The 13,489-nt window shown below is 42.8% G+C and overlaps 1 protein-coding gene across 2 annotated transcripts in view; it reads right to left on the bottom strand.

Moving 5' to 3' along the window:
• The window catches only part of HSD17B2 (hydroxysteroid 17-beta dehydrogenase 2), a 59,198-nt gene that overhangs the window by 19,438 nt on the left and 26,271 nt on the right, over nt 1–13,489 (bottom strand). For both annotated transcript variants that reach the window (XM_066243230.1, XM_066243231.1), the window contains exons 2-3: nt 7,572–7,784; nt 935–1,120 (exon numbers count right to left, since the gene is read on the bottom strand). In XM_066243230.1, the coding sequence (XP_066099327.1) occupies nt 935–1,120; nt 7,572–7,784 (399 nt within the window). The remainder of the gene's footprint in view (nt 1–934; nt 1,121–7,571; nt 7,785–13,489) is intronic.

Genomic DNA, 13,489 nt, shown 5'->3' with positions numbered 1-13,489 from the left:
GGTATTGATTCTCAGAGACTCTGCAAGGAATACAGTCCTGCTGACTTTGATTCTAGCCCAGTGAGACCTCTCATCTTTAGAACTACAAGAAGAATTTTTTTTTGTTTAGCCACTAAATTTGTGGTTATTTGTCCTAGCAACAATATAAAGTAATACACCTGGGCTAATGGTACATCTGCCCTTTCCCCTGCCTTTCATTCCCCCCCCCCCTTCACAAAAAACAAATGTGGAGACTGGTCTTAACACCCAGCATTGGCTGTCCATGCTGAGTTCTGTCGCAGGCCTTCCAAATACTCCTACATAACATCTTTTATCACACATATGTGATGTCACATGCATGGGCATTGTTTATGAAAAGGAGATTATTATATTTTTGACTGAAGTTATTGACTATCTGTTCTTTGACTTGAAGAAAAACGAGTCATCAAATGTCTCACTCTCACCCAAATGTCAAGATTGCAAAATGATGGAAATGATCTTATGGGAAACAGTAGTAGGCAGCCAACTCTGACAGTGCCAACAGAATGAAGACATTTGCTACCATCTAACAGGGAACAAAGGAGTATGCTGAGTTCAGGGAGGGCTGAAAGCAGTTTACCCATAATGCTGACTGACATTAACTGTATACAATATTTCTTATTCAGATCTAGAAAGCATGTGCATTGGCAGCCACATTGTGAAGATATGCAACAGCCCTAAATCTCCAGTAATGAATATATGACTTAGAAGGTGTGTTAGAGTTTGTTCATAAAAAGATTTGAAAGAAGAGAAAGGTTTCATTGTGTTAAAATCAACAGTAAACATACAATTTGACTAATCTTGACCCAGCCCTGCATGAGCGTGTCCTGCTTTCTTGTTTAACCCACAAAGAATGCAGCGAGCCACATCTTGCATGACAGGCACTGCACAACCTTGTGGGGAAAGGCCAACTCACCCGCCATGCTGCTGATATTCACCAGCCTCCCCTTGGATTTCCTAAGAAGAGGCAAAAATGTCTTTGTGACTTCCACAGCCCCGAAGAAGTTCACGGCCATGCATTCTTTGTAATGGGTCATGGGAATGAGCTCTCCATCAGTGGGTAAACCAAGGATCCCAGCATTGTTGACCACAGCCCACAGCCCTGAGAACAGAAAGGAACAACGATGAAGTTGGGCCAGACTAGAGAGCAAGACATTTTTTAACACTTCAAGTTCCGGAGTCAAAAGTCAGATCACTTAAACTCTCAAACCTCAGTCTCCTTAAATACCTACAACCACTTACCTTGAGAGGTTGTATGGGGAACAGATTCATGAAATATCAAGCAATATTTTGGGGGCATTTTTCTTTTGCTTCAAAGCACTTTCCTACATCCATGAGGCTAAATAAGAGTCTACCTCATGTTTCTTCCACCAAAGAGTATATAGAGACTATATAATATTTTAGAACAGGCAGGATGACATAGGGCCTGCCTTCCCTTTTCCTTAAACAAGAAGATCTCATGTCAGGAAACGAGAAAACTAGAACACAAGTGCCAAGAGTTACAAAGATAGCCTGACCTGTAGTGGCGCAGTGGATAAACCATCGATCTGGAAATGCTGAGGTCGCCGGTTCGAAACCCTGGGCTTGCCTGGTCAAGGCACATATGGGAGTTGATGCTTCTAGCTCCTCCCCCCTTCTCTCTCTCTGTCTCTCTCTCTCTCTCTCCTCTCTCTCTCTCTCTCTCTCTCTCTATCTCTCCCTCTCCTCTCTAAAATGAATGAATTAATTAATTAATTTTAAAAAAAAAGGCCAGGGCACACAGGAGAAGCGCCCATCTGCTTCTCCACCCCTCCCCCTCTCCTTCCTTTCTGTTTCTCACTTCCCCTCCTGCAACCAGGGCTCCATTGGAGCAGAGTTGGCCCGGGCGCTGAGGATGGCTCTGTGGCCTCTGCCTGAGGCATTGGAATGGCTCTGGTTGCAGCAGAGTGAAGCCCCAGGTGGGCAGAGCATTGGCCCCTGGTGGGCATGCTGGGTGGATCCTGGTCGGGCGCATGCGGGAGTCTGTCTGACTGCCTCCCTGTTTCCAACTTCAGAAAAGTACAAAAAATAAAAATTAAAAAACAAACAAAAAAAAAAGAGTTACGAAGATTGCAGAGACCCTGAGCCCTATTCCTTTCCCCAGCCAGCCCACTCCCCTTGATCAGAATCACCAGGAGGGCTTATGCAAACACAGAGTGCCCCCTCAAGAGAATCTGATTTGGGATGTCTGGGGTGAGGCCTGAGAATCTGCATTTCTAACAAGTTCCCAGGCAATGCCGATGCTGGCCTCAACCACACTTGGAGAATCACTGTCCACAAGTAGTAGTTTTCAACCTTGACTGCACATTAGGCTCACCTGGGAGGCTTTTTCAAGCCCCAATGTCCAGGGTGCATCCCAACCAATTGGATCAGGACTCTGGGATGGGGGAGAGAGAGGACCTTGGCATTAGTAGTTTTTAAAATTTCCCAGGTTACTCAGTGCACAAGCTTAGGAACCACTTCCATAATAGTAGGAAAAGAGTAACGGAAAAACACCAGACATTTCTGTGGGTAAAGGGATCTGGAGCAGAGGTGAGTGACCAGGGTCCTCTTTATCTGAGAGAACAGAGGTGACAGGACCCAATTGAGGATCATGTAGCCTGACAGTCCTGAAGCAGATTTTCTGAGTTCCCGAGCCTCAGCATGATTTAGGACAGCGGTTCTTGAGGTGTGGTCCCGAACCAGCAGCATCCTCATCAAGTGGGAACCTGTTAGAAATGCCAATCTGGAACCCCACCTCAGACCTGCTGGATGGGAAATTGGTAATCGGAAGTTGTGGGAGCTCAGTACCTGATACAACCTGCCCTCCAGGCAATCCTGCTGCATTCCCAAGTGTGAGAACCTGTGTTGTGCATAGGAGGGGAATGAGCTCCGTGCTAGCAGAGCACAGAAACGGCAGGAGGCGCCAACCCTAAGAGCCCCCTTCCAGTAGCAACAAGGAGGGAGATCCGTGAGGACTGGAAGGAGCATCGGAGCTCACCACAGGGGCCAACATGAAGCGTTGACAAGCCAAGATGCAGTGTCCCATCCACAGGAATGTAGAAGCTATCCCAGGAAAATGAGATGAAGCCCAAAATGATAGAAATGGGTTTTTCCACATGGCAGAAAAATGGCTCAAAATAGACATTGAGTTGAGTTATAGAAAATAGTGACATGACTTGCACACCTAAGTTGGTGACATTTACACACAATAATGTTGGGAGCATCTAGAGAGAGGGTTCTTGGCATGTAGTAAGAGCTCAAAAGCAGTTATGAAAATGGTGAGGAGTGAAGAGGATGCTACCATCCTCTCACTCAGTGGGGGTTTTAATTGACTTGGCCTGATGTACACCTTTAACCAGTCAATGTGCAAACAGCAGCTGGAGAATGCCCTAGAATAGGGATCAGCAAACTTTATTTGTAAAAGGCCAGACAGTAAATATTTTACTGTGACGGGTCCTACTGTCTCAACTCTGCCATTATTGTGTAAGAGCAGCCAGACTTTATATAAATGTGGGTGTGGCTGGATGTCAATCAAACTTGATGTATGGACTTTAATATTTGAATTCTATATAATTTACATGTCAAAAATTTGCTTTGAGTTCTTTTAACCATGTAAAAATGTAAAAAACATCCTTTGCTCACAGGCTGTGTAAAGACAGGTGGCAGAGCTATATAATAGTCTTTAAGTGATAGCGTTAAAGAGATAGAGAATATGTTAGTGATTGCCAGGGGTTACAGATTACAGATAAGAATGGTTCTAAAAAGGTAGCAGGAGAGAGCCTGGTGGTATGGAACTGTTCTTTATCTTGATTGTAGTGATTTTTGTATAAACCTACATATAACATTGAGGTCGCAGGTTCAAAATCCTGGGTTTGCCTGGTCGAGACAAATATGGGAGTTGATGCTTTCTGCTCCTCCCCCCTTCTCTCTCTCTCTCTCTCTCTCTCTCTCCTCTCTAAAATAAATAAATAAAGTCTTTTTTTTAAAAAGCTAAAAAAGAATTTCAAAAAAGAAACTACAGAGCTATACACTCATACCTATATACACACACACATGCACACACACACACACACACACACTTGCATGTATAGCTAGTGACATCCAAATAAGCTCTGTGGATTACATCAATGCCAACTTCCTGGTTTTGCTATTGAACTATAACTATGCAAGATATTAATATTGGGGGAGGCTTGTCAAAAGGTTCTTAGTATCTCCCTGAATATATTTTTTAACTTCCTATGAATCTATAATTATTTCCAAATAAAATGTTAAAGAAAAAAAAATAGCAGGTAGCGCCACCATAGTTTGCCAGCTCCTGCATAGAATTCTAAGCTGGCCAATAAACCCATTATACCTATAGGACTTTAAAATAATTAACATTAGTTAATAATTAACAATATATTGACATTAATTTAATAATATGTTGGGTAGGAACACAGCATGGCCCTCTTCCAGGAGCAAAGATTTTCTGGTTTATCTACAGGTCCCAGAGGGTTCTTTAGCAAACATCCTTCTTGGTGATTTTAAACTTCCATTTCACTGTTCCACATTCTCTTTGAACTTGAGAGGCTAGAGTTAAGAAAAACCTCAAGGAGAGCAGACAGAAGTAAGTGTATTGGTAATTCTGTCTCTGAAGAGGATTGCTCTCCAGAATGCTGGCTCCCAAATACCATGGGCTCATACCTTGTAATGTGTGTTCACCACATCCCTTCATCCCAGACACTGGCATGGTATTTCCCCCTGCTTTATTATTCAGTATGGTCAGTACTACCCCTCTGGACCTCACTAGAGGGTATTGAGTATCTCCTTGAATAAGACACATGAAATCAAACTCATAAGAGGAATGAGTTCAACTTGGTAAGACAGCAAAGACCAGGCCAGGAAAACTACCTGGCTAGAAAATGATCACTCATTGCTAAACTCGCTGAAAATTGATTCCCGATAACGAACAATTTATTTCTCTTTCATCCTCTCATTTCTTAGATGTTTATTAAATATTTACTGTATGCCAGGGTCTGTATTTCGTGTTGAATGAATGGGAAATAAGAGCCCAAACTGGATGCTTGACTCATTTCAAGCACTCTTCTAAGTGCTCTCTATATAATAACTACTCCTTCAAATATCAAATGAGACAGATAATGTAACTCTCCTTTCACTGTAAAGGGGTTGTAAGAAGGGAGTGTTTGAGGCTTCCATGGAAAGTCTTGTCATAAAACCAACATAAGAGAAAGCAGAGCTCAGAAATAGAGACTGGGTCCTGATGACAGTTTAAGTGCCTGGATTCAGACATGCCTGAAGCCAACTGGTCTTCTCAATCTTATAAGCAAATACATTCCCTTTATGCTTTAGCAATTTCGAATTAGTCTGTGTCACTTGCATCAGAAAGAATCCCAGTGGAAACGTGGTTCTGGTTCTCAAGGAACCTAGAGGTGAGGAGTAGTAGATGGACAGATATACTAATGCAATGATACAGGTATGTGCAAGGTATAATGAGTGAGTGCCCCAAAAAGCAAGTAAATGGTGTAACCTGCATTACCAGGAAGGTCATGCAAGCGATGTTATGTTTGAGCCAGGTCTTCCCTGGGAGTAGAGTCTGCTTTTGGATGAAGGCAAGAGTCTTAGAGAAAGGAAGTGGAGGCATGAAGGACATTTTGGCAAGAGGAAGCAGGATATGCAAAGATACAAACTAGCACATTCTATTTTGGAAACCATTCAGAATTTACTGAGTGGACCAGCAGGTATTGCAGATTAAGCATTTGGCTTTCAAATCCTTTTTAAGGTGTTTATATTTTATTTGGGGGTGGATAGAGAACCACTGAACCATTTAATGAGATAAAGTAAACCACCTACCACAGAGCTGGCTCATGGGAGGAACCCAAGACATGAAGGCTCTGTATGTCAAGGGGTTTCAGGAGGATGGATGACCTTGCAAGATGTGCACATTATAGAGATGACTCTCCATTTGGAAAGTAAATGGGAAAGTAAAGCCCAGATGCAAGGATGTCATTTTGAGAGCCCAGGTGGGAGATAAGGGGCCAGGATGATAAAGATCTAGGAGGTAGAATTGACAGCGATCTGGACCAATAAGATGCAGGGAGCAACAGCAGCTAGCTGCAGGTCAAAGTGACCCCCCCCCAGGTTGATGGCTTAAATGTAGCAGTGCCAGCGTCTGAGCTGTGGGGTACAGGAGGGTAAACTGATTTGCAAATTGGCAGCAGAGGTCAGTTTTTGATAAATCAACTTGGGATGTCTGATAGACAATTTTAAATATTGATACATATAGTTCCAGACACTGAGAAGAGGGCTAGATTGGTAATACAGATTTTGAAGTTACATAAATCTCAGTGTTTCTCAACATTGGCAGAACATTAGCATTGACTGAGGAACTTTAAAATGTACTGGTACCTAGGACCCCACATAGGATCTTCTTTCCAGCTGACATTCCCAGCAAAAGGACAGCAACATTACCCGCCTCCTTTTTGAAAGATTCACTGGATTTTTGGAGGTAGATACTGATGTAACTGGTTGGGGGAGAGGTGCCCAGGCTAGTGTTATCAAGCGTGTGAGACCTTTGCAGTCCCAGGAACCAGTGCTTCAGAAGGGCCTCGCGCTTGGTTGAATTCTCTGCTGGCATCATCTTAAAGTCATAATCGGTTTTTAAACTAAAGGAGCCCCATATAATTTTCATTTTTCATAGGGACCCCCAACATCTGTATCCCATCTGTAGCCCATCTGGGCCCAAACTTGGATATTTTCTAATATACTCCAGGTGCAAATTTGTGGTATAGGGGAGAGAACAGTATTGCTCAAACCATGTGGAGTGGGGAGTTTGGGGATGGAGCCTTCGGTAACATTTACATTGATGAGTGGGGGTAGAAGGTAGATGAAGAAGTTCAGACAAGAGAAGCAGAGAGAATGATCCGTGAACTAGGGAACTAGGGAACTAGGGAAGGCAATAGGGGGCTGGTGACCCCAAAACCAAGGCAGGGAGGGTGATCGCCACATTTAAACACTGCAGAGAAGTTAGGAGCTTGGTGTTTAGGAAAATACCGATGAGCTCAGCCAGACCAATGAGAGCCAATGTTAGATTGAAGGTGAAAAAGTAAAAACAGGGCAGCAGAGTTCCAAAGAGCTTGGTCATGAAGGAAGGGAAAGAGAAAGAGCAGCATCTGAGGAAGGGCAGTAAATATGAAGGTTTTTTTGTGTTTTGATTTTTTTTTTTTTTGCCTAATACATATTAATATTGGTGGGAGGTGAGAAATGAGGAAGGAGTGGGCAGTGGTGATTAATGAGGAAGTAACTGAGCAGATGTTGGAGAGAACAGGAACGCTCTGTGAAGATAGACCATGCCTGACTCATTCCTAACATCCTCATGTTTATGAGAGGTTCTGGCATGCGGCAGGTGCTCTATACGGCTGTCTTCAGATGTAGTCAGCAGCCAGAATAGACAAGAAGGCAGGAGGAGTAAAGGAGTATTTAGAGGCTGGAACCCATGCTGGGCATTTGCAAGGAGGTGGAGGGCAGTGCAGGGCCTGGGCGGCTGACGGCTGTACCTCTGTTCTGCACCTTCTGTACCACTTTGCTGTAGGCATCCTTTATCTGCTGCGAGTTGGTGACATCCAGCTGGAGCACGGAGAAGCGGTTGGAACAGGTTCTTCGCAGTTCCTCTGCTCCTGATCCATTTTCATTCAGAACTCCGGCAAACACGGTGAAGCCTAGCTCATCCAGATACTTGGACAAAGCATGGCCAATCCCAGAATCGCCACCTGCAAGGGGTCAAAGGCAAGAAAAAGTGGCTCCAACTGAGGGGGTAGGAGAAATTACCTAATAAGGAAACACCACATGCTACTTATAATGGTCCATGGTCTCTAGACAGAGTGGGTTTTGAGAAAGTTTCTTTATTTGCTAAGTGAAAAATGAGCAGAGAAACCAAAACAGAAAATTTTTCCTATATAGTAAAAGAGAGATGAGGGAGAATTTGAGGTGCAGCCAAACTTGGTGGGGAAAATGCTGATGGGAGGATGGCCAGGAATGACTGGTGGCAAAAGAACTTAGGAGGCAATAAAACCTCTCTTTATTAAATAAGGATTTGTTTTTTATTTGAAAGTGAATTAATAAAGCCAAAGTTCATAGGAGGCCATCAGCTCCAACTGCTTGTCCTTACCTGTGAGCAAGAGTAGCACAGAGGCCTGAGTGTAAGCCTGGCCCCACCATTCCTACCTGTGCAACCCCAGTCAGGTTATTTTATCTCTCTGTGCCTCAACTTTCTCATCTGTAAAATGGGCTCAATAAAGGTACCTAGATCAGTTAATATCTGTGATGTGTTTAACAGTTCCTGTTCCAACTAATTACTATATAGGTCTTTTCATTTCTTTTTTTCTTTTTAAACAAAACTATACCATCCCTCTTGATTTTTAGACCTTTACGTGCATAATATTGGTAGGTGAAGAATTTGCCTCTACCAAAAGTTACCTAAACATGTTGGTTAAGACTCAGACTACCTGATTCTGTCTCTTTCACGAATGAGCCTTGCTTGGGACATGTTATATGTAAAGTGATGTGAAACCTCCACTTCCTCACCTGGGAACTGGGATGACCTTAGAAATCAACAAGACAGAGGATATTTTGCACAAGGTCTGGCACGTCATTTGTGGCTGTTATCAGGACTGTGGCTCTAACCCAGACATGACATCTGATTCCACAGTTTTAGAGATCTGGCTGTGCCAGTCCTGGTGTTGTAAGGCTGTGAGTTTGTGCAGCGGTCAGAGAGCCTTGGGAAAGATATGTGACTAGGAGCCACTCCCTGCTGAGATAGGACAACCCTTGTGCATTCCAGAAACCCAAAGACAAGGCTGGGGCATTTGTGAAAAGGCAAAGTGTTTCATCAGAATTATCCAATATGCCATAGCCTCTGAAAATAATCATACCTACTACAAACTGAATGGTCACCAACTTCCAGCCAGCTGCACACGTATTAACTCATTGGATCCTCCAAACCACCCTGGGAACCACCATGGGAGAGAAGTCATTTTACTATTGAGGAGGACTAAATCATTCCAGTGGGACATGGTAGAGGTTGGAACCCATGCAGGGCTTGGGATTTAAACATCTCAGGCATGAAATACTCACTTTTTCCAGAGCACAGTACTTAGCATTTAAGAGGGTACTGGAATGTAAATTCCTTAAGAATACAAAGAGAATCCTATTTCACTGGTGTTGAGGGTATCTGACCCAAAGCAAACCCTCAACCAACGTTTGTTGAGTTGGCCGCTTACCCTAATAGAGGGTGGGGAAAATGCTGGGGTTGGTTTTAAGCTATGTCCTTTTAAGATCATTCTGTCTCTGGTGGCCTGGAAATCCATCAACTTGGAGCAAGCAATGAGAACAAGAGTCTCAGTCATGCAAGATTGGAGTGAATTTATTTTTTTTAAGTGAGAGAATGGGAGATAGTAAGACAGATTCCCACATGTGCCCCAACCAGGATCCACCCAACAACCCCCGTCTAGTGCTAATGCTTGAACCAACTGAGCCACTGGCTGCAAGAGGAGAAGAGAGAGAGAAAGAGAAGCGGGAAGGGAAGAGAAGCAGGTGGTCGCTTCTCATGTGTGCCCCGACCGGTGATTGAACCAGAACATGTGCACATCAGGCTGACGCTCTTTTCACTGAGCTAAGTGGCCAGGGCCAAAATTGGAGTGAATTTGAAATAGTGATTCACTCAGTAGAATTAATAGCGCAGTGGGTGGCACAGTGGATAGAGTATCGACTTGGGACTCTGAGGACCCAAGTTTGAAACCTGATGTCGCCAACTTGAGTGCAGGCTCATCCAGCTTGAGCATGGGGTCGCCAGCTTGATAGTAAAATTATAAACATGTCCAACCACCCCATAGTTGCTGGCTTGAACCCAAAGGTCACTGGTTTGAGTAAGAGGTCATTCATTCAGCTAGAGCCCCAACCCCACCCCTGCCACCCATCAAAGCACATATGAGAAGCAATCAATGAACAACTAAAGTGCCACAACTACAAGTTGATGCTTCTCATCTCTCTCTCTGTCTGTCTCTCACTTGCTAAAATATATATATACATATATACACATACATATATATATATATAAATAAAGTCTCAACTTATGTGCAAAATGGTAACAATATGTTACTTTAATTCAGAAGACTTAAGAAATGTATAGTTTCAAAACTGGTGGGTAATTGTAAAGGGATGTATTCTGTTGCCACATGGGGGAGCCATATTAGCTGGTAAACAGAAATATATCCCATCATTTATTGGGTTAAGTCTTGAATTAAACAGGTTGTGAACAATTAGAGCTCAGGAGTTCTTCAGTCCAGGTCCCTTGAATGAAACACACCCATCCTGTGAAAATAAGATTGCACATGCTCATGGACACAGTTGGAAGCTACATTCAGAAAGAGAGATAAAGGGTAAGAATATACAAGCCTATAAATAATCTAGTCACTAGTAAAATGTCATAGAAGTAGTAAAAAAAAATAATGAAAAACTGTAAGATCAACAATGAGATTAAAAAAAGCTCATCAATGTAGCATAACTTATAATTTTTGCACTTTTTCTTCTAGTCTTTTTTTATATATTCTTCTTTAGCACACACAATATTGGACTACTAATTTTTAAACTAATATTATATAAACCAATTTTATATACTCTATATAGTCTTCAAAACCATAAACTAGTGGTGTGTAGATTGTGTTACATTGAGTTGTACACTTGAAACCATTTTAGTACAATAAATTAAAAAAAACAAAACATAAGTCACCTGACCAGGCAGTGACACAGCAAATAGAGCATTGGCCAGGGACACAGAGAACCCAGGTTCGAAACCCTGAGGTCACCGGCTTGAGTGCTGGCTCACTAGCTTGAGCACGGGATCATAGACATGATCCTGTGGTCACTGGCTTGAAGCCTAAGGTTGCTGGCTTGAGCCCAAGGTCACTGGCTTGAGCAAAGGATCACTTGCTTGGCTGTAGTCCCTCGGTCAAGGCACATATGAGAAAGCAATCAATGAACAATTAAAGTGCCGCAACTATAAGTTGATGCTTCTCATCTCTCTTCTTTTCTCTCTGTCTGTCCCTATCTGTTCCCCTCTCTCTCTCTCTTGCTTAAAAATAATAATAAACCATAATTTTTTATTACTAGATAAAATTCTACCTATTACAATGCAGCAGAAAGAAATAGTGAGAGCCCGATTGTGGATCTAGGACACCTGAATTCAAAACCTGGTTCTGCAATTTACCAGCTGACTTTAGCCAATCACTTACCCTCCCTGTGCCTCAGTTTCTTCACCTATAAAGTGAAGTAATACTAGGACCTGCCTCATATGGTTGTTAGAAGATGAAATGACTTAATACACTAAAGTAATTGGAACAAGGCCTGGTACATGGCAGTTGCTATCCAGGTGTTTAAGTGGCAACTTTTGAAACATCCTTTCATTGGTTACTTCTAGTTCCTGAAACCAGAAGGGTTTCAGATCTGTTTGTACAGTATCTTAGAAGGTTTTCACAGCAATTCTAACTACAGTCATGAATCAGCCAGGACCACAGCTCTGTTTTCTGCTAGTGGTCCCATCTCTCCCAAACCCTATCCCTAAAGCTCCTCTAAGTACCCATTTTGTCAACAATGCCTTCAACCAATAGCAGCTTAAAAGAGTTTCTCAGTAGTTGGGCATCTTCAGAGGCACCAAGTCCCTTTCTCATAGTGGAATGTCACTTCTAGTAGTGGAGAGAGCAAATACAAATTAAGGACCTACTGTGTATGAATAAGAGACACAGTCTGAATATGTGTTTGGTGCAGCCCACACAGGGTATTTTATAAAAATTTAAACTAATACTTCAAATGGAGTGATTTCATCTCAAAATCCAGGTCAGTTGTTCTTGATTAACCAGGAGCTGGGCCAACTCTGGGCCTACATTCCTAGAAGAAAGCCATGAGCTGAAGCTGAGGACCCCAGTGACTGCCCCTTACATGGGTCATCTCAGAACAAAACTCATTGCTCCATTGTGTGCACGCATATTTCCACTGCCAGCATTCCTCACTAATATGACCTGCCTCACCCCTGTAGCCTTTGAGCCCAAGACCCTGACATACTCTGTCCCATTTGCAAATGTCCTCAGGGTCAAAAGTTGTTTATCTGGAAACCTGTGGAAAAGGAGAAAAGGACTTTCCACTCCCTTGTATAAGACTTAAGCAATCCATCAGATTGCCACTCTCATGTCAACACCGTCTATTCCCCATAAAATAGATTAAGGTATAATAAAATGGTAGATAAATAAAGTATAATTGGTGCACTTAGGACTTCTCTGAGGGCCATACAAGGCTCAGCTTCAAATTCAGGAAGAACAAATCCCTAAAAAATTGTACCACCAACATCCCATATCCCTTGCCTGTGGCAATCTAAAATGATAGTAACTGTTAGGGAGTGAGGCCCTGGGAAATAACTAGATCCTTCATGTCAACTTTTTAATAGAAATAAACACCTGGAACATAACTTTTATGAATAATTCTCCCATACTATTATTATTCCTAAATTAAGATAGGCAACTGTAACGTGTTCAAGGTTACACAGCTGGGATGTGCTAGGGTTAGCTCTCAAAACCAGATTTGCTCTTTCTAAATCATGTTCTTTTACTGCTATGATTCACTGTCTTTTTGGGCACCTGGGCAGAGGGAAAGGGGAATATACAGAGTGAGGACCAATGAGGGAGTGCTTTGCCAGAGAAGGGTCCCCATCTCTAGCGCCAGCTCCCTTCACAGAGGATAGACTCTATCATCTGTAAAACCACACAAACTATTGAATACTTACATTTGTTCTTCCAGAAGGGATAATGCAATGGATTTGTTCTCAGTGATGCACAGAGAAACAACTCCTAGCCTTGCTGTAAAATAAGCAACCAATCCAAGTAGCCCTCCTGGGTTTGAACAATGGCTAGAGTCCCAGACCACAGTCCAGTCCTGATGGCTCTCCTGAACTCCACTTGCTGCCACCCTACTGTCAAGCAGAATTCATTATTAATTGCTCTCAATTGCTCCACCTTCTGGAATTCCTAATCCCCGTAAGTGGCATCCCTCCTTCCAGTTACCCAGGACCAATGCCTTCAATCCCAGTCCTCACCTCCATTCAGTATCCACGCTTTCCATCTCGAGATTTTGACATCTCTCTCCATATCTCTTTTTCCTAGCCTCATGGCATTTAAAATGCCAGCTCAACTCAGCTCAGCCTGCCATCAGATTGCCACCAAGTCAGGGATATACATTCTCAGGGACAGCAGAATATGACATCATAATTATCTAAAGTTTTTTTATTACATCTGTTGAAAGTATTCCAGTGAAGAAACACTGGAAATGCCTCAATACTAAAACCCCAAAATCAATGCTGATGGGGATGATATGCAGTTAGCTGAGATGGCCAGAATTTCAGAACTCCTCAGCCAAGACCAGAGGCCATTAG

Source organism: Saccopteryx bilineata, chromosome 9, assembly GCF_036850765.1.
Source record: "Saccopteryx bilineata isolate mSacBil1 chromosome 9, mSacBil1_pri_phased_curated, whole genome shotgun sequence".
In the NCBI taxonomy this organism is placed as follows: Eukaryota; Metazoa; Chordata; class Mammalia; order Chiroptera; family Emballonuridae; genus Saccopteryx; species Saccopteryx bilineata.
The sequence above is the reverse complement of the archived record's forward strand: the minus strand, read 5'-3'. Positions and strand labels throughout refer to the sequence as shown.